This window comes from Chiroxiphia lanceolata, chromosome Z (assembly GCF_009829145.1).
Source record: "Chiroxiphia lanceolata isolate bChiLan1 chromosome Z, bChiLan1.pri, whole genome shotgun sequence".
Classification (NCBI taxonomy): Eukaryota; Metazoa; Chordata; class Aves; order Passeriformes; family Pipridae; genus Chiroxiphia; species Chiroxiphia lanceolata.
The window spans coordinates 42,741,966-42,762,807 of NC_045671.1; the positions used below are offsets into that span (position 1 = coordinate 42,741,966).

At 41.7% G+C, this 20,842-nt stretch overlaps 1 protein-coding gene across 1 annotated transcript; it reads right to left on the reverse strand.

Moving 5' to 3' along the window:
• Window positions 1-4,298: 4,298 nt before the first annotated feature.
• Window positions 4,299-17,218, reverse strand: TMEM38B (transmembrane protein 38B). The gene is made up of 6 exons (XM_032676388.1): window positions 17,035-17,218; window positions 12,196-12,352; window positions 9,422-9,606; window positions 8,313-8,400; window positions 6,206-6,323; window positions 4,299-5,020 (listed from the first exon to the last, which is right to left on the reverse strand). The coding sequence occupies exons 1-6, from the start codon at window positions 17,138-17,140 to the stop codon at window positions 4,814-4,816; spliced, it is 861 nt and encodes a 286-aa protein (XP_032532279.1). The 5' UTR covers window positions 17,141-17,218; the 3' UTR covers window positions 4,299-4,813.
• Window positions 17,219-20,842: the final 3,624 nt, after the last annotated feature.

Genomic DNA, 20,842 nt, shown 5'->3' on the forward strand with positions numbered 1-20,842 from the left:
AGACAGATGTTTGGAATTCTTGAACTGTGTGTCTTGCCTAATAATACACTGAAGAATCAAGTTGCAGATGACAGCACTGTTTGCATGATATCCTCCTATTTCCACTTTTTTTCTAAAAAATAAAATGAAGTGGAGAAAAAACAGAAGAGGAAAACAAATAGCATTTATCATCTCAAGAAACTTTGGTTGTGTTCCTGAAGCACATATTAAGGTATTTCTTTTTAAGAGAAGTGTACTCAAATTATTCAGAACAACAATTGGATTAATCAGGAATAGGCCCTTCCAGCCCAAGAACTAAGCTGATAAAGCAACTTCTGAAGGGTACAAGGCAGCTACTTCTAATTTTATCAAGCTAATGACAAAATTAGATACAGCCAGCTAGTTCATGTGTGCAGTTGTGCTGCATCTGACACAGTTTACCAGAACAGTTATAAGAAATTCTTACCAGAATTCTCATGCAGAGAATGTTACCAGAGACAGAGAACCATCCGCACAAAAGCTAGGAAAGTATTGTTTATTTTATTTATCTTGGACAGTGTATTAAGCCTTCTACAAAATTCAGGTTAAACCCTGAGCAACTAGTTTATCTTTTTTTTGCATTACAAAATGTAGTTCTCAGAACATTTGCATGTAAATATTCAGTATGAGGTTCTTTCAAGCACTCCTCCTTCAGAAGCCTGTGAGATCTTTAAAACACAAAAGGTTTGTTTTTATGGTGTTTAAAACAGGATTTATTTCAACATAACTTGTGTTCTGTCTCACAACAAAATACATTTTTAGTGTGATGTGTATTACTTTTAAGGTGTTCAGTCCAGCGTGTGATCCAGTATACACAATTACACCTCTTCAAAAAACCATCCACCAGTTTTAAAAACCACGGACAGGCATCATTTGCTGGTGTTTCTTAACAACTAGTTGATCATTAACTAGTTAGTTGGCAGCACCAAGTTAGTCCATACATCCCTGATATCAAGCTACTAAAAACGAAACACCAAGTGAATACTCCAATACTGTTACTTTGACTGAAGAGTTTGTGGGTTTTTTTAATTCTTAAGTGTTAAAGAAAATAGTAATTTTAGCTTTCAAGATACAGCACATTTGCTATAAAGTTTGATTTCAAACTGAGTTCAATGGTCTTGGTCACTACCATGAAAATGTGACTAGACAGGCACAAGAAATTTCTTTGGTGTTCTTTTCTTTTTCTCTTCTCTAAGCACAGCACTGGTGACAGCTTTTCTAAATTTAGGTATATACCTGGAACTAGAACTTTGTCTTTTCAAATTAGATCTCTCTCCACATGGTTCTTGGCATCCCTGCACGAAGATTAACCTACCCCCCTCTTGCTGAAGAATACTCTTCAGAGCAGTACTCTCTGAAGACAAATAATCTAATTTTATAAAAATAATTTATTCTAAAAATTGGCACATCAATGAAAGACTCCTCTGAAAAGATTATATTCTTATGCAATGTAACATCTCTAAAATGTCAGAGTTCTCAGTTATGAAGTGTATCCCCTTTAGAAATGCTTTATATCATGAGCAAAAAAAGATGCAACCAGCAGAAAGCAAGATTTCAGCAAATGCTAATAAATAGTTCCATGCTTCTGACATTATAGAATGGTTTAGATTGGAAGGGACCTTAAAGATCATCAAGTCAAGCATTAACCCAGCACTGCCAGGCCCAACACTAAACCATGTCCTCAAGTGCTATATCTACATGGCTTTTAAATACCTCCAGGGATGGTGACTCCACTGCTTCCCTGGGCAGCCTGTTCCTGTGTTTGACAATGCTTTCAGTCAACATATTTTTCCTAATATCCAGCTTAAACCTCCCCTGGTACAATTTGAGGCTGTTTCCTCTTGTCCTGTCCCTTGTTCCCTGGGAGCAGAGCCTGACCCCCATGTGGCTCCACCCTCCTGTCAGGGAGTTGTAGAAAGCAAGAAGGTCCCCTCTGAGCCTTCTTTTCTCCAGGCTGAGACCCCCCAGCTCCCTCAGCTGCTCCTAGTGCTCCAGATCCTTCCCCAGCTCCAATCCCTTCTCTGGACATGTGTGTTAGGGAGAGGTTCGGACCATACTGAATCTAAAACCATGACACCATTGGAAGCTCAACGAAACTGATATTTATTACCAAGAGGTGGCCAACAAAATGAACAAACCCAAAAGGGAAGAAGGAAGACAGAAATAAGCCCCCAGCATGACCTCCCCAGTCAGCCAGCTGTTGCCCATAAAGTTATCTTACCGACCTAGCATGCCTATAATTACCAATAGCAGAAGCTGCATCCTTGGAGAGTCACTAAGTTCACAAATTGGCAGCCGTCCCCGCCAAAAGGCAGCATTGTCCTTGATGTGAAGCTTGCTACCTACCCAAGAAGAGCTAACTGCTTTTTATACAATTAACTGATTACATCTGTCTAGGCAGGTGTGGCCAGCACCGCCCCGCCAGAGGTTATCAGTCCCACCTCCTTGGTTATGTAAGTGTATCTCTTCTGTGCAGGCATGGCTTTCCCTGCGCCTGCATACTGCACCTGGGGGGGGGGTCTTTCCCAAATGAGTCTGGGGGTTTCCTTCACTATAGTCTTCAATTTCTCCTTCAAGCGACCTTGGAGAACAATTAGCCAATCACAGAATACCAATTAAATATAGTTTATACAAGAACTCTCTTCAAGGACAAATTTCCTGTTTTATCAGTGCTTGTTTTCTCATAACTTGGCAGGGAAAGAACAAAACTTTTACAGTTGGCTGGGCCAAACACAGACCAAAAGTATCAGCATAAATTCACCCCTGATACAGACATGCTCCAGCCCCTCAATGTCTTTCTTGTCTGAGGGGCCCAGAACTGTCTCCAGCATTCGAGGTGTGCCAGCACAGGGCGACAGTCACTGCCTTGGTCCTGCTGGTCACACTATGGCTGGTACTGCCCAGGTGCCTTTGGCCTTCTTGGCCACCTGGGCACACCTGGGCTCATGTTCAGTCGCTGTCAATTGGCATCTTCCAGGTCCTTTTCCAACAGGCAACTTTTCAGACACTTTTCCCCCAGCCTGGAACGCTGCTGTGGGTTTTTGTGACTGAAGTGCAAATCTTGGCACTTCCCCTTGTTGTACCTCACACAATTGGCCTCATCCCATCAATCCAGCCTGTCCAGATCCCTCTGCAGAGCCTTCCTACCCTCCAGCAGACCAACACTCCTGCCCAGCTTGGTGTTGTCAGTAAACTGACTGAGGGTACTCTTGATCTCATCCCAACTGTTAATACAGATATTAAACAGGACTGGCCCCAACACTGAGTCCTGGTGCACACCCCTGGTGAGGGGCCCCAACTGGATGTCACTCCATTCCCCACCACTTGCTGGGCCATCCAGACAGTTTTTTATGCAGTGAGCAGGGCACTCATCCAAGCCATGATCATCCAGTTTCTCCAGGAGAATGGTGTGGGAAAATGTGTCAAAGGCTTTAGTAAAGACCAGGTAGACACATCCACAGCCTTTCCCTCATCCACTGATGGGTCACCTTGTCATAGAAGACCAGGCTGGTCAGGCAGGACTTGACTGTCCTAAACCCAGGCTGGCTGGGCCTGACCCCATGTTGTCCTGTACATGTTGCATGATGGCACTCAGGATGATCTGCCCCATGACATTCCCCAGCACCAAGGACAGGCTTGAAGTGCCCCAGATCCTTCCTCCCAACCCTTCCTGTAGATGTGTGTCACATTTGCCAACTTCCAGTTAACTGGGACCTCCCCAGTTTGCCAGGACTGCTGGTCAGTGACAGAAAGTGGCTCAGGAAGCTCTTCCAACTGCTCCCTCAGTGCCCTTGGATGGATCCCATCTGGCCCCATGGACTCTGAGTGTCCTAAGTGGTGTAGCAGGTCATTGACCCTTCCATCATGGATTACAGGGGCTTCCTTCTGCTCCTCATCCCTGTCTTCAAGCCCAGGGTGCTAAGTGAACAAGGCAAATGTACTGTCCAATCTTCTTTTTTATAAGAAAGTTTGTCTTTGAAAAGAAAAAAGTGCATATGCTTGGACAAAAATGCAGGCAGAGATGTCTAGTCTCAGGTGAACTGAAAGATAACTACAAACCACATGCAAATCCCCAATGTAACATGAAAAACACCTACATATCAAATGCTTGCAAAGTAAGTGTCAAAGTAAGCCAACAACAAAAATATCGAATATTTCTATTTGCTAACTGTAAAGATTTTTTAAAGTGCCAGTAATTTACTCTCATTTTAAAAAATATAAAAATATTGAAAAACACTTCAGTAAATGCAGAAAACCTAGACCAGTGCAATGTGAATTACAACAATAATTTGGTCATTCTTCTAGTTAAAGGCATTAGTGTGGTACATTTTTATGATTTTACACAGTGCAATGTGATTATGCCTTACTCAGATGATGACTTTCTTATTTGGGATGTGCTACAGTGAACACTTGACAGTACAAATCAATGTTATCCAAATGAAACATAAGAACTGCTGGCTAGGAAGAGGTGAAACAAGTGAAATATCAGAAAAATTAACAAATATGATTTTCACGTTTTCAAAACTACCCTTTTAGCGTGTGAGCACCTTAAGTTATCACGAATACAAAAATTAGTAAACTTGTAAGTATATAAAAAACTGTAGTTTTAACTTACAAATCCAACCTGGGCATTCAGACATAGGAACAGTAGCTTACATAACATATTCCAAAGGCGAACCACAACACAGTCCTGTTCTCTCCTCACAAATGCATTTCCTTAAAGAAACTCCTCAGCCAGCCTAATCTGGCATTAAAACATCTTCAGTGGTCAAGACCATCAAGGATTTCAAGTCACTTATTCTGTTTTCTTTGCTTGTCTTTTCTTAACACCATCGTGGTGCTGCTCAGAGGGCCGGTCACAGACTGAAGAGCGATTGGAAGATGTGGCACTTTCACCCTTCACTTTGGAAGGTGCCTTTCGCAAGCCAAAAAGCACATGGCCTAATGCAGCCTCAAGGGGAGCAAGTGGAGAAGTTGCACATCTTGTCAACATCGTTTTTACCTAAGAAGAACAAGGATCAAGTTACAATAAATGTGTAAGCACCTAAACATATATGCACAACCAGACTTTAATTAGAATTTCAGACAGCCATACTCGTTCCATAAAGTTCATAGGTTTAGGTAGAAATTCCTTAGGACACATAACTTGGAATCAGGGCAGAAAACACTGTTTTATAGATCCAGGTACTGGACAAGTTTATATTGCAACAGTTTCTACAGCTTTCAGAGACATGACAAGTTTCTAAAAGACATTATTACAGGACTATGCCAGATCCACAACTGTTGCTTTATTAGTGGGTTGCTATTAAGTGGGTGCTCAAGTTCCTGACTGTCAGTATGACCTTCAGTGTAAGGATTTAGTCACTTCAGTGTACTCTGACAGCCAGTTCCTGAAGAGAGCTGTAATCTCTCAGTTCCAGAATAATATTCCTTTCCTTCTCCATTCCCAGCATCCCCAGTTCAACAATGCCTTACTGGTTTAGGTGAAGAATCATGAACATTAGCTCAAAGTCTCGGCTCCCTAAAGCAACGTCTGTAGAACTAAAGTTGTCAGCTACTTCACAGAAAGGACTAGCAACCACCACTTTCAGTCAGTCTCTGATCTGTTCAACAGCAGCTCTGAAGTTCTTAAAATTGACAGATTTCTGCTAACAGAGACTGTGCTTTCTTATTAGCTCATAATCCTGAAGACAGGCATCATCCTGGAAATGAACAAGACTGGAGGGACTGAAGAATTCAAGAGTGCCTATTTTATTATAAAAGCATATACAGTTACCTCAGACTGGTTTTGATATACTTTCTCTTCCTGCCTAAATACTTGTTTTGCAAATACTTTAAGCTAGATGAGAGTCTGGTTGGCTTGTATTGCAAACACATAAAAGACAAAGAACTTTGTCTTTGTTTCTTTCAACAAGCATAAGCTTTGTTTGAGGTTAAAGACATATAAGCCTGGAATATCAAATGTTGGGTGCCAAAATTCCTGACTTCTTTCTCTTTTTTTTTTCTCCCCATACATTGAACAGTACCAGTAACAGAATAGGTCTTCTGTTCTGCTTGTGTAGAGAAGACTAAATACAGTTTTCTGACTTTACTACGAGCTGGCTTTCCTACCCAGAAGCACGCATTCTAATAACTAAATAAAATATTTCCTATTATTCAGTTACTTGCAACACTTCCAAATTCTTACCTTCAAGATGACAAGAAAGATGGTGTATAAAAACACAAGGTTGTGTCTTGCAATTGGCAAGTACTGGCTGTGTTGCAGGGTGAAAAGAACTGCTCCTATCAAAGTTATCTTCACAGGGCTGGAAGTCAAACAAATAATGTTAATTTTTCTTCTTTACAGCAAAAGATGGCCTAGAAAGCAGTAAATATTCTTAATTGTGCAAAAGAATTTTTTCTGAATAGAACTAATGAAAAATTGTTGTAACAGTAATAAGGTCTAAAACCTAGACATAATTACATTAAGACTTTCACTTTACTACACTTTCTGTCCGTAACATGGACAAGAATGAGTTCAGCACTACTTTACACACCCAGCAAGTTCCTATTTGGCAAATCCTTCTCAAATAATGCTTCTATTCAAACTCTATACATCAGCTTGCTTCCCTTCATCCTCTCCCAATACATTTTACTGAAGAGTTAAATCATAAAGCTTGCACACTCAGACTAGACTTAAAAACAGGTTCCTCTACTATACTCCAGTAGTTAGTTACTCCAAGGAGTCGCTTAAGGTGTTGAAGTGCAACATAGTCAAGGTCTTGGTCCACTGTAACAGTCCAGCAGCTCTAGGGTTGTAGTCAGTTTAGGCCCAATTTGAGCCAGGCCTATGCTACCAGGTTTTGCCAACACAGCTGTGCTTGCTTAAGACATGCAAAGATTCCCATTCTAGTACAGATCTTGGTTGTGATGGTAAATCCCTTGCTAGGCATGCAGCCAGAAAACAAGAGAACTTTGGTTAGTTCCAGTCTTTTCAAGAGAGAGCACCAATACACTGGCAGAAGAATTCTGTGCATTTCTTAATCTCCACGTACATGTGACCTGTGCAGGTGACATTCCTGTTATTACAGAGCTTCCAGGGTAGACACATCTTTCACTGTCTTTTCAGTAACTCAGAGATTTGCTGCACCAACTTCCTGCTCAGGAACTCCAAAAAGCAACTCTGCGTATACACTCAACTCATCCACTTGCAGGATGTTTGATCCATTTAACTTTGTAACTTAGTTCAATTTAATGTTCTTAAGATTTATATAAAAACGAAATTTTAAAGATCTTTTTTGAGTTACTTTGAGCCATATCCACCATGGAAAAGGAGAATATATGCAAGTGGTGACAGTCAGTAAGCACTGCTCTGGTGTTGCACCTGTAAGAACAAGTGTTATTTGGGTTTACAGTGCTATTTTTGACAGTGTCCTCTTCTTTCTGGAAGTTTGCTTTCAAGACTGCCACTTAGGCACTGACAGAGGGAGATAAATTCTAAATACCTGGAATTTCAGAAAACGCCAACAACTCACACAATCCACAAAAAGTTGAAATACTGCCAAAGAACAGGCTGCAAATGTCATTTCTGTTATTCTGTGTCTAAGAGTGGCTGCAGAAAAGCAAGATTTAAAAAAAATATTGTTTTTAAAGACCTGAGAGTAACATGGGAAAGATCAAAAGAATTTTAGGAAATTATTGCAGTGACCTTATTTTGACTTACAATAATAGCTTGTGTCTTTCCAGCCTGTTTCAATTCCCATTTTACAAGAGCCATGTAATATTCCCATTCTTTCCTTCTGCAAGAGAAGTAACATTTCCTATCCTCCTGGACATTTTTGCTATACTGAATAACCAATTTGCACCTCCTCAAATAATTGATATTTATGGAGGAAAGTAGCACCGGAAGCGAAAGTGACAATGTTCAAAGGAAGCCATTTTAATGATGCTCAGAACACGTACCAGAAGTGCAGACTTCACTTATACACTTCTGGTACCACTGTCCTTTCATTTTGGCTAGAGGACCACATCCCTGTAAGAAAATTGAGTCAATACTACTTTCTAGCAACTCCACACTGGCTCAATACTTGCTTTCTGATACATAATTTTTGTTGATTTGTCTCTCCCATTTGCTGTTCTACTGATGTGAACATAAAATGATTAAAATATCATCAACCCCTCTTTCACAGGATGTAGAACAAAACATTGAGTATAAGCACCTTCTACTGCTTTTTTTTAGACCTCAAACACTTAAAGTGAATGCCAACTGAAGAAGGTAACAAAACAACAATTAACATGTTAAAAGAAAACCTTACTAGGACATCTTCAGTAGTTCATTGGTTTCAGGTTTCCACACTCCTCTCACCAGCTGCTCAAAGTTGGAAATTAGGCCACCACCAGCTCCTGAAATGGCAAAGATTTACGATAAACCTCCACTGACTGCTACCACTACTGTGCAATCTATTATTGCTCACAACAAAAGTCATGCCACCAGGTGCTAAATGTGGCACCCAAAGCCCAGACTTAAAAAGACTAATCCAATCTTTTATACAAGCATGATTTGAACAGCCCACATGAAACTCCAGAGTTTTACCTTTAAGTGACAACACCTGAACTGAGGCACTCATCACCACAAATGCCTGGACTGCCAAGGTACATCTCTAGAGGTTGATATGATTGCATTCATCATGTCATCATAAGTACAGAGAATGTCTCTATAAACTATGACGACCCTCTGTGAGAAAAGTGGGTATGTATTTTTACATTAAAAGAGTACAAGATATAAGGAGGTGTTAGACACTGTGGCCAATGAGACTGATCTGTGCTGCAACCTGGGAACAGAACACGTTAGATCATCATATTGTTGCTTCCCACAGAAGAACAGAATCCAGCAGAAACAAGAGCTGCACAGTCACCTCCAGGAGGGATTCTTCTAATGGTGTGACTACAAATAGAGATACTAGGAAGGTAGTTGCCAGAGTTCTGCTCCAAACAGCATGCAGGCAAGAACGTTCATTCCTATGTTTAAAACTGAGTAATAGTTACAACGCAAAAAACTAAGATAACTAGTTCTCTTCTTCAGCCATGTGTAAAGAGACAGCTCTGAGGAAATAATGCTGTTTATAAGTTTAGCAACAGCTACACAGAAGATCTACTTCTTTATTGTCATCAACTGCCCATCCTACAAGTTCTCATAAGACCTGAAGGGATAAAACAAAGGTCCCTCCAAGTCACTCAATGTCATCCTTAATCCAGACAGAAAAACTGTTGCATAGGCTTTTTCCTTGAGGGGATAACAGACTTCATCAGGACCATCACATCCATCACAGCAAGGATGGTGCTACAGTTAATGCTGGCAGGCCAGACACTTAAACACCACTTCAAAAAATCACAAGCCGTCAGAACAAGACGTGGTGTACGTTACCTCTGGCCCAGCCCACAGCCACCATGACAAGCCAGGCATCTTTGAAGTGACTGTCTGCATGTGCAACTCCAGCTGTTATCTTCCAAGTCCTAGTCACTTCCTTCATTCCTGCAACCAGGAGACGAAGAGGCAGAAAGGAAAAGCACCGGCAGAAAATGTCTTGTGGGCAGTAAAACACCAGATACCTGGAAATCATGAGAACATTTTTGCTAAGGAATTACCTTTTAATAATCTTTAAAGCTATTTTTTGGAATATGATTAGTAATGCATAACTCACTGTCTTGTGATACACATGTTGGGACAAATTTGGAAAGCTTCTAAGCACACTTGAGCTCTTGCACCAAAAATCAAACATTACCTTACCGCCTCATTGTCCTAGAGAAGAATCTCTTAAAGTACATGAGAAACAGTGTTAAATTTTACCACCTGTTCTATAGTTTGCATACCATGTTTTTATGATTCAAATTATTAAATTTGTGTCTGACTAACCTTCTGTTTATTTTGTGAGTTATTTTATGTTTGGTTGGGGGTTTGGTTTTGTTTGGGGTTTTTTGGGGTTTTTTTTTGTTTTGTTTTGTTTTGGGGTTTGTTTTTGGTTTTGTTTGTTGGGGTTTTTTTAATAGGATTACAACAGGGTGGTAAATTAAATGTTGACCTGTGCTTTCATACTGCAGGTACATGGAATTATGTAACCTCAGCAAGAATGCCTCTACTAGTTAGTGTCATGCCAAGTGAAATGCACAGCTCTTTTCAAACACATTTAACATCTTAGTAATCACCAATTCTAGCTTTTCCAGCTTGCCAGTAAGAAGCACATTTCTTTATTCAAAGCACTGAAAGCACAGTACTCAAAATTTAACAATATCTTTGATCAACTCAAAATTTAACAATCATCTCTGCTTTTAGAACAAAGTAAAGATGGCTAACAATGAAATCCTAGTATGACAGTATATTTTAAAAGATTAGATTATGTGTTGTTTTATTGTATCTCTTAATAAACGAAATTTAGTTCTTACAGAGAACTGAATTAAATTAAAAACGAACAACCAAGACTAAGTAACTTGATTCAGTTATGTTAAGTAGATTATTTCAGCACAGGAATAAGAGAGTAATAATTAAGTAAAAGCAGAGAAAGTATTTAAAAATGGGAAGGATATCTTTCCATTTTCTAAAAGAGACACGGGGGCTTTTCTTGAGGCTTTTGAGCTCAGTCCTCTCTACCAAGACTTCCTAAGGCCTTTCCTGTCCCTTTTTCTCTCACTGTAAAGTCAGATGCCTTTGTATGCAACCAAGCTTCAGCTGATAGGAAGCCAAAGACATGTACAAAGCATGTATTTTAGAGACTACTGCAAACAGCCATTTAAGCCACCTACTCAACAGACAACCCTCATCAGAATTAATTTACAGCTGTAGGAGGTGAGATTAGGACCCTGAAGCACTGATAATAGGATTGAACCTGACCCTGCAGACCGACCACGGCACTTCTGCTGTAACCTCTGCCAACAGTAGATGCCGCTGTCCTACAGACTATTTAGGAGCACTTCTCAAGTGTAGCACAACCCCCCTTATTTTATGTCTGGCTTGGGGAATTTCATTTTGCACGATCCGGGACCGAGAATTAAGGTCGTTGTAGTCATGAAGAGAGAACTTTGTAAAAGTAGGAGCTTAGAAGGTTTCATAACATTCACAGCTCGTCATTAAAGCTCTGTTTTGTTTGTGCACAGCAAATCACATTTGACCATGTAAAGTTCAAGAGAAATCATGTTCTCTTCAAGTGTACTTGTAATCACATCACTTGTTAAGCAACCATAGGCAGATTCTATAAGCTTTGTTAATAATGCACTAATTATTGCACATTTTTCATTTCACTCCCCTGTCTAAATAAAATCTGTCATCTTTCACTGCAACACAAAGGCCAGAAAACTAATAAAACATATACAGACAGACAGAAACACTTTCATTTTAATTCATTTGCAATTATAAAACCTAAGGAGCTACTAGGAGCTAAAGGATTCTAAGCAGGTCAGACTCTTTCTTAGGCAGGAATTGAGCTTTTAAAATTCAAAACTCCAGTGCTGATCATAATTTTTGTTAAGTTTGAGTTTTTCTTCAAAGATCACTTTCTGGAATAAATTAAATTCACTGAAAGGCCACATTTATATGACAATAGCTCCAGCTCTTTTTTTGAATTTCAAAACAGGCCAAATTGCCACATACCTGACTTCCCATTCAGCTCTGTCTTCAACTACAACACCCATCCACTTGGGAAGGGACAAAACACAGAAAAAAAAAAAGTCATGTCTGGTGGCAGAAACCGGAGGAGAAAAAAGATCTGTCTTGGATCCGCAGCTACAGAAAAGTCCAGAATTTTTGCATGTACCCTTCAAGAGCTACTTTTATAAAACTAGATTGCATCTATGACTTACCTGTGTCCAAAAACCAGCAAATGAAAATCACTTTATTACAAAATAATGTTTTCAGCTGTTTGACCAGGAAAACTATAAAAACCTAAGACAAGTCTAGTCTAGCAACAGAGCACTTTGTTATACAACAGCCCATAAGAACTGCTCCCTTACAAGCATTCTATTCCCACAGAAGAAGGATCCTAACAGCTATTTTGTTGCAGTGACTCTGGATGAAGAGATAGGATCCAAATCCATAACACTTTTAAGTCAAGGCACTGATTTTCATGGAACCTCAATGGTGTAGTATCAGCTTACATGTATCTTCCTCAGAACCAATGTTACCCATCCAACTCAATTGTGGCTGCTTACCAGACTGAAGACGCCAGCAGAATATTTGCGCCCTTGGCCAGAAATGCAACTGGAGGTTCTGCAAGCATCAACGAGGACAAAAGTGAACCACCAAAGCAATGAAGCATAGCACTAAACCAGCAGGCAAATGGACTCCGGACTGACACCTCCACAGCTCCTGTGAAAAGATGCAAAAACAGAAATGAACATTTGAGACTCACATCACCTTCTAAAAGGCAGTATTTTTCAACCATTCAGTCCAACATTGCTCCTTTAGGTAATGAAAAAATCCTCCAGCAATTTGTAGGGTTTCACAGGAAAACTCTTCAGAAATACAAAGTTAAAGCACACTGGCTTTAACATTCGCTATCTAAACAGAATGTGCTCTCTGAACATCTTTTGTGCATTGGTTTGTTATAATTTTGGCTACCAAGAAAAAAAAGCTTTCAGAGCATGGCTGAGAGGTCTCATTGTTAATAGCTTGGCATAGATATACACTTGCTTTCAAATTTGTATTAAAAACACAGAAGTGGCTTTGCTGAACTGCACAGGATAGGTAACATTTTGAGGGTTATTCTACAAATTCCATTTCTGCTTCTGAGTGTTCCAAGAATTCAGGGTCACTGTTTTCCTTTTCCCTCATAATGCCTTGCTGTGTTTGCTGACAAAAATGAAAACAGTATCCAAAACAATTATTAAATAGTTTCACCTGACTCCTGAAGAGTTGAAAACAGGTTACCTGAAGCCATAATAATAAATGTAAGTTTCCCTTGTTATTAAAAGGTTGACAGTTTGGTTTATTTTGTTATTTTGAAATAAATTATCCCTTTTAAATTGCAACAGAAATATGCCAAAACAGTATTCAATATTAAAGGGTTATGCTGGAGGTAATGGGAAGCATTAAGCAGTTTCAGGGGGAAACACCACTTTATCAAAGATAAAAATATTCTCAAGTAGTTGTTTTTTTCCACTTCAAAAGTCCAATGTTAAAGCTTCCCCTTTACACTCACTGCTGGTGAGCTCTGTTTGCCTGAACAAGTTTAACTTTCCATAGTCCAAAGGCTGAAGTTCACAAAAGCACCTCTGTCTGCCCCAAAATGAAATCTCGCATCTGTTCCCAATTCAGAGGGGAAACTCTGGATTTTTCAGGCATTTCTGCGGGAAAAGAAGCTTCTTGCCCAAAAGGAGATGCTCAAACATATAAAAGACCATACAGCACTCTCAATACAGTTCATTTAACATATTAACAAGATTTTTATAGTTTTAGTGCTGGCACAGATATCATGTATTGTGGCACTATCTAAATTCCTATGTAACAGCCAACTTATAAAAATGAGCACTCCTATGTATTTCAGAATATCTGAATATAAAATAACATCTGTTATATGTTTCACTATTTTGCATGTTATTTTTCATACCTGGTGCTCCAAATCTGTTGTGCTCAGGTTTGGTATTGCATATGACCACTTCTTCAATCGTGTTCATGTGCAAAAAATTAACACAGGAGAAAATCTGATAATGTTACTTAAGAGCAAAAGTAAAAATATAAAGTGGGCCATTACACCCAGATCCCATATAACTGAATGTAGATCTATTTTCACCAACATATTTGAAAAGGGTAAGACACTTGCAAAATATGAATGGCTTGTCCTTACTACATTAAGATTTCCTCAATTAAAAAAAAAAAGTAAAAATACGGACAACCATTCCATTCAGAAAAACAAACAGACACAAATTATATTAAGTGGACATACGTTGGTCCAAAAGAACTACAGTAGCTTCACATGTAACTGTTCTTGTCTGATGACACAGCCACGTTAATGTAGCATGAAAAGACCAAATTCCTTTTCTTGCAACGACAAGAAAATACCAAAAAATTAATGAAATGTCAGAGTTGTTTTAAAATTAATTAGGTATCTGTTCTCTTTCCAAATCCATTGTCCTGCCTTTCAGCAATCACCACTTCTGCACTCTTCCCCACGACTAGCAGCAAGTGTTTTTCACTTTTGAGGACACATATAAGAATTACTACTATTATTACCAGACTGCCCTCTATGAGTAAAGTCCACAACAAAGCAGGTAATTTTTTTTCATTTTACAAGAGACTGGAAATGCTACTGGACTTCAAGATTTTTCTGCAGGTCAACATTAGAATTTTCTCGGCTCAAGTGCCAGTATGTAACAATTCACACCCACTTTCTAACAAGGAATATACCCACCATAAAAGCAAATGAGGCAAAAAATGCTGACACTAATTTAAAGATCATCTTAGCATTGCCACCTAAATTACAACTGGGGTGTAACGTTTCAAAAGACAAACTCAGTTTTAAGTAGGTCACATGTTTTTAAACAAGTGGTCATTTATATTTGTCCTCTGATGCATCCTGCAGAATTAATGAGGCATCATACAACCATGCAAAGGTTCATCTGCCAGAAAGCCACTTCTTTGCAGAGTTCTGCAAAGGTACACTTTAGAAAGTAAAGATAAGGCTTCAAAACACAAGGACTATTTTTGAATATAGTTTTAAATCTTGTTTCTAGACGACAGTAACAAAAAAAAAGAACCAAGAACCCTTGCCAGCTAACTACTTCTGTCAGTAGGAGAAGATCTGCTTTAACCTTTCCAACATGTTCCAAATAGGCAATCAGGAATAAATACCACATACACATCTAGAGAGCAGACCAGGAGGATTTTTACAAGTTTTTCTAGTACCCCATTCAACTATACATAATAACATTAATTAAGATAAAGGGTTTACATAGTCAGACTTGATTTAGCAAAACCTACGCAAAAAAAATTAGTTCTTTTCAAGTCACTTGAAACATGTCATAGAAAAATGGCAAGAACAAAACCAGCACATTGCTTCCAAATATGAGATATTCTCAACCCTCAACACCTCTTGCTGCCCCTCCATCCCAAAGAGAGAAAATTGCCAGTTCTACAACTGACTGGAGTCACAAACTAGAAACTCCTAAGCCATCCCAAATACACCAACCAAGAACTCTTATTTTAAAACATGTGGAAAGCAACATGTTGGTTGTCACTGCTGTAGTTTGCCAGCACTCAAAAGTGAGCAAGAAAATCTAATTAGGAGGGCTGGAAAAGTCCCAGTTATTGTGCACCCATCCATGGTACAAATGCCCACACTGAGCCTGATTTTAAGCAGTGGGGATGGGTTGGTATTTTAATGAGTCAGTAATCTGGGATAAAATAAACGTGGCTGTAACTTGACCACATAATTCTTACATCACCAGGCACTTAAGGGCTGCCCTGTTATTTCCCTATCAAATATAGTTACTGTTGTAAGTTTCCAAAAAGAACATATGGTAATGCCTAGAGAACATTAATCCACAATAATATATCCATCCTATTTCATAATGACTGCTATTTATGATTTAATACTCAGTTCAAACTGCTTACAAGTGAGAAACAGAGCGGCATGCAGACACCTGGATTACAGTTATTAATTCAAAGTATTAGAAAATACTCAAAAGTTCTGAACTACCCAGCTATTAAATCAAAATTGGAGAATAAAAAAAAATAAATTACTGGCATGGATCTGATCAGATTTTTGACAGCAGTTCTACTGCTCTTAAGTGCTGTCTCACTAAAAATATGCTGATGCAAACTGGAGAGCTCCTCAACCTGGTCTTTAGGTGTGTCCATTCAAGAGGAAAGTTTAAAAGTAGTGCATGATAATGTTAGAAAGTCCCTTTCTGAATGGAATAGATACATTACATAATGCCATAAGGCAGCACCCTTAAAAAATTTTAGCAGTAATAATGAAATTTGGTGAAGACTCTAGAGTACCTAAGCATTTTGTATCAGTCTTCACAGTCTACTAAGTGCAATTCCTCAGCAGGAAGTCAAAATTCACCTTGACACATTTAGTAAGGGACTAAAGAACAAGCTCTCAATAAACGAACCAGAGCCTTAGAAATCTGAGGCAAGTAGAAACTCCCAAATTTGCACTATAATCCTGAAAGCCAGTTTAGTTTCCTAGTTATTGTCTCGGATACACAGTTACTATAGCTAACCAAAGGCACACCACAAGTAGTTTAATTCTAAACATTAAAACAAGGCTAATCTCTTATATTTGTGACAACAAAAAACCAGGCTTGGGGTTAACAGCCATTGTGCAAAAGATTTTCTAGAAGAGAGCACTCACAGAAAGTCCTGTTACTGAAAGTCCTGAGACTGAAAAGCTTCCCCAAATTCACTTTACAATCTATGGGGCACTACATGAAAAGTCACAAGCACAGTGACATTAGATTCCAGAACTATGTTTCCTAGAAGGCAGAACTGCCTTCACAACTTCCTGCACACATCGGGTGTGTGAACGATATAAGGATACAAGTTAAGCATTCCTCCTCTCACCCCTCTGATGCAGTTCTGGACAGAGGGACACACTGACCTGTGTTCCACACCCCTTCTCTGCACCTTAATTTCAACGAGTTTCAGCCCTTTTTCTTTAATTCACGACACTTTGAAAGCCTTAGCACTTCAAGAAAATGGTTTTCAACAAACTCCTGGCTGATTTCGTCAGGAGTTCGGGGAAGGAAGAAAACCTTGGTTCGGTGCCTTCTGCAGACAATTAGACATAATTTACTGACGGACTAATGCAGAGGGAACACAATCCCATTTGCACCGTCCTGGACTATCCAGCTTCCCTCGGGGACCCCCCGGCACTTGAGCGGCGCCCACCGTCAACCTGCCGGGGCTGGGGATACCGGGTGATACAGGGGACACACACAAACACGGTGGAGAGACACAGGGAAACACAGGGACACGACGGAAGAACACCGGGGTTGGGATGAAGGAGTGGGAGGTGCCCGTCCCGTCCCCCCCTCCCCGCTCACCCCGCTGCTCCTTCAACGCCACCACGGAGGCGACATAGTGCGCCAGGTCGAAGAAAGGGAACATAGGCAGGCGGGAGAAGAGCAGCGGCACCTGCCACAGGTCCATGGCCAGGCACTGAGCACCGGGAAGGAGGAGGAAAAGAAGGCGGGTGCGCCCGGATGAAGCGGCTTGGCCGCTCCCGGCCGCCGTCAGCGCCGGGGCGGGGCGGCGAGGGGACAGCGCCATACGGGGGATTACCCTCCCCGGCATGGCCCGTCTGAACAGTCTGTCTGAATTGTGCCTGTCAGAACACTAGACATCTTCAATATGTCCTTTGTTTGCCTTTTTTTTTTTGGGTCAAAATACTGATAGTCCTGCTCCATGTACAGTTTGGAATCCCCCAGAGCCTTTCCTACACTGGTGCTGCTTCCCTGGCAGACCTTACGCACAGGCCCTGATACCTTTTATCTCTCTCTTCCCCCCCCCCTTTTTCAGTATTTCATTACTGAAGTTCATCAGTAGTTGGGATTACCAATGTGTACGTAGGCTGTCACTGAGGGTTATTTATCAGTCGCTGAGGGCATGAATGTACACTAGATCCTGGTCAGGGCTCAGCAGAAACTCTTTAATGCATCTTTACATCTATTCTGATTTTGAAGTCCTGTGCTAACTTTGCCTTCTCAGAGCAGATCTGTAACCAGTTCTGCATCAGTCCTTTCAGTATTTTCAGCAAAACTAGTTCTGGTAGTAGTCCAGGCTGGCAGTGAGGACATTAATGGAAGAAGTGTCAGGACAATTAAAAAAGACTTTAAAGCGCTGGGTTGGTCAGTTCATGGGAGAGGAACACAGGTGATATTTGCCTCAGTTCCTGTACTATCTGGGATGGATGAGGAGTTAAATAAAGAGAGGAGTAGAAAAGCCCAACTCATCAACAGATGGCTAAAGGACTGGTGCCACCGTCAGAATTTTGGTTTTTTTGACCATGGGGCAAACTCCATGGTACCTAGTCTCCTAAAATCAGATGGGATTCATCTTTCTAGGAAGAGCAAGAGGACTGTAGCACATAAGTTGGCAAGGCTGATCAGGAGGGCTTTAAACTAGGTTTGAAGGGGGAAGGGATTGAAACCGGGCTCTCCAGTGATCAGCCTAAGGACAGAAAGCCCGAGTTAAGAACGAAATCAGCAGCCCAGCTGAAGTGCATGTACACCAATGCACGCAGCATGGGCAACAAACAAGAGGAGCTGGAAGCCATCGTGCAACAAGAAAACTATGATGTAGTTGCCATCACAGAAACATGGTGGGATGACTCACATGACTGGAGTGCTGCCATGAGTGGCTACAAGCTCTTCAGAAGGGACAGACAAGGTAGGAGAGGTGGAGGGGTGGCTCTGTATGTTAGAGAGTCTCTTGACTCTTTAGAACTTGAAGTCAGTAACAATAAGGTTGAGTGCCTGTGGATCAAAATCAGGGGGAAGGCCAACAAGGCTGACATTCTGGTGGGAGTCTGTTACAGACCACCCAACCAGGATGATGAGGATGATGAATTTTTCTACAAGCAGCTGGCAGATGTCTCAAAAGTGCCAACCCTTGTTCTTGTGGGTGACTTTAACCTGCCGGATGTCTGCTGGGAACTCCACATGGCAGAGAAGAGGCAGTCTAGGAGATTCCTAGAGCATATAGAGGATAATTTCCTGCTCCAGCTGGTAAATGACCCTACCAGGGGTGGGGCCCTGCTAGACCTGCTGTTCACAAACAGAGAGGGGCTGGTGGGAGATGTGGTGGTCGGAGTCCATCTGGGGCACAGTGACCATGAAATAACAGAATTCTCAATACTCAGGGATGCAAGAAGGGCCATCAATAAAACCTCAACGCTGGACTTCCGGAGGGCAGATTTCAGCCTGTTCAAGAGACTGGTTCAGAGGGTACCGTGGGAAACAGCCCTTGAAAACAAAGGGGTCCAGGAGGGATGGGCATACTTCAAGAAGGAAGTCTTAAATGCACAAGAGCAGGCTGTCCCAGTGTGCCGAAAGGCAAGCTAGCAGGGAAGACAGCCAGCCTGGCTGAACAGGGAGATCTTGAGGGAAATTAGGATGAAAAAGAGAGCCTACCGATTATGGAGAAAAGGACTGGCTACTCAGGAAGAGTTCAGGAAATTAGTTAGATCATGTAGAAAGAAAATCAGAGAGACGAAGGCAAGATTTGAACTCACCACTTCTGTTAAGGAAAATAAAAAGTCTTTCTTCAGATACATCAGTAGCAAAAAGAGGGACAAGGAAAACCTCCATTCTTTAGTGGACATGGAGGGGAACATAGTTATTAAAGATGAGGAAAAGGCTGAGGTATTTAACACCTTCTTTACCTCAGTCTTCAACGGTAGGACAGGTCTCTCTGAGGACAGCTGGTTTCTGGAGCATGTAGATAGGAATATGAAGCTGAATAGTCCCCCTGTAATCAAGGAGGAAACAATCAGCGACCTGCTGAGCCACTTGGATCCTCACAAGTCTATGGGACCAGATGGGATCCACCGAAGGGTGATGAGGGAGCTGGCAGAAGAGCTCGCCAAGCCGCTCTCCATCATTTACCAACAGTCCTGGCTCACTGGGGAGGTCCCAGATGATTGGAAGTTGGCAAATGTCACACCAATCCACAAAAAGGGCCGGAAGGAGGACCCAGGAAACTACAGGCCCGTCAGTCTGACCTCAGTGCCTGGCAAGGTTATGGAGCAGATCATCCTGGGTGCAATCACACAGCACCTACAGGATGGACAAGGGATCAGACCCAACCAGCACGGGTTTAGGAAGGGCAGGTCCTGTCTGACCAACCTGATCTCCTTCTACGATCAGGTGACCTGCCTGGTGGATGAGGAGAAGGCTGTGGATGTAGTCTATCTGGACTTCAGCAAAGCCTTTGACACTGTCTCCCATAATATACTCCTGAAAAAACTGGCAGCCCATGGCTTGGGCAGGGGCACTCTGTGCTGGGTTAGGAACTGGCTGATGGCCGGGCCCAGAGAGTGGTGGTGAACGGGGCTGCATCCAGCTGGCGACTGGTCACCAGTGGTGTCCCCCAGGGATCAGTGTTGGGCCCAGTTTTGTTTAATATCTTTATCGATGATTTAGATGAGGGGATTGAGTCCATCATTAGCAAATTCGCAGACAATACCAAGTTGGGAGGGAATGTCGACCTGCTGGAAGGCAGGAGGGCTCTGCAGAGGGACCTGGACAGACTGGAGAGTTGGGCTGGTTCCAACGGGATGAGGTTCAACAAGGCCAAGTACCGGGTCCTGCACTTTGGCCACAACAACACCATTCAGCGCTACAGGCTGGGCACAGAGTGGCCGGAGAGCAGCCAGGCAGAAAGGGACCTGGGAGTTTGGATTGACAGGAGGCTGAACATGAGCCAGCAGTGTGCCCAGGTGGCCAAGAAGGCCAATGGCATCCTGGCCTGGATCAGGAACAGTGGGGCCAGCAGGACCTGGGAAGTGATTCTGCCCCTGTACTCAGCACTGGTGAGGCCTCACCTGGAGTGCTGTGTCCAGTTCTGGGCCCCTCAGTTCAGGAAAGATGTTGAGGTGCTGGAGCAGGTCCAGAGAAGGGCAACGATGCTGGTGAAGGGACTGGAGCACAAGTCCTATGAGGAGAGGCTGAGGGAGCTGGGATTGTTTAGCCTTGAGAAGAGGAGGCTCAGGGGAGACCTCATCACTCTCTACAACTACCTGAGAGGAGGTTGTAGGCAGGTGGGGGTTGGTCTCTTCTCCCAGGCAGCCAGCAGTAGGACAAGAGGGCATGGCCTTAAGCTGCGCCAGGGGAGGTTTAGGTTAGACATTAG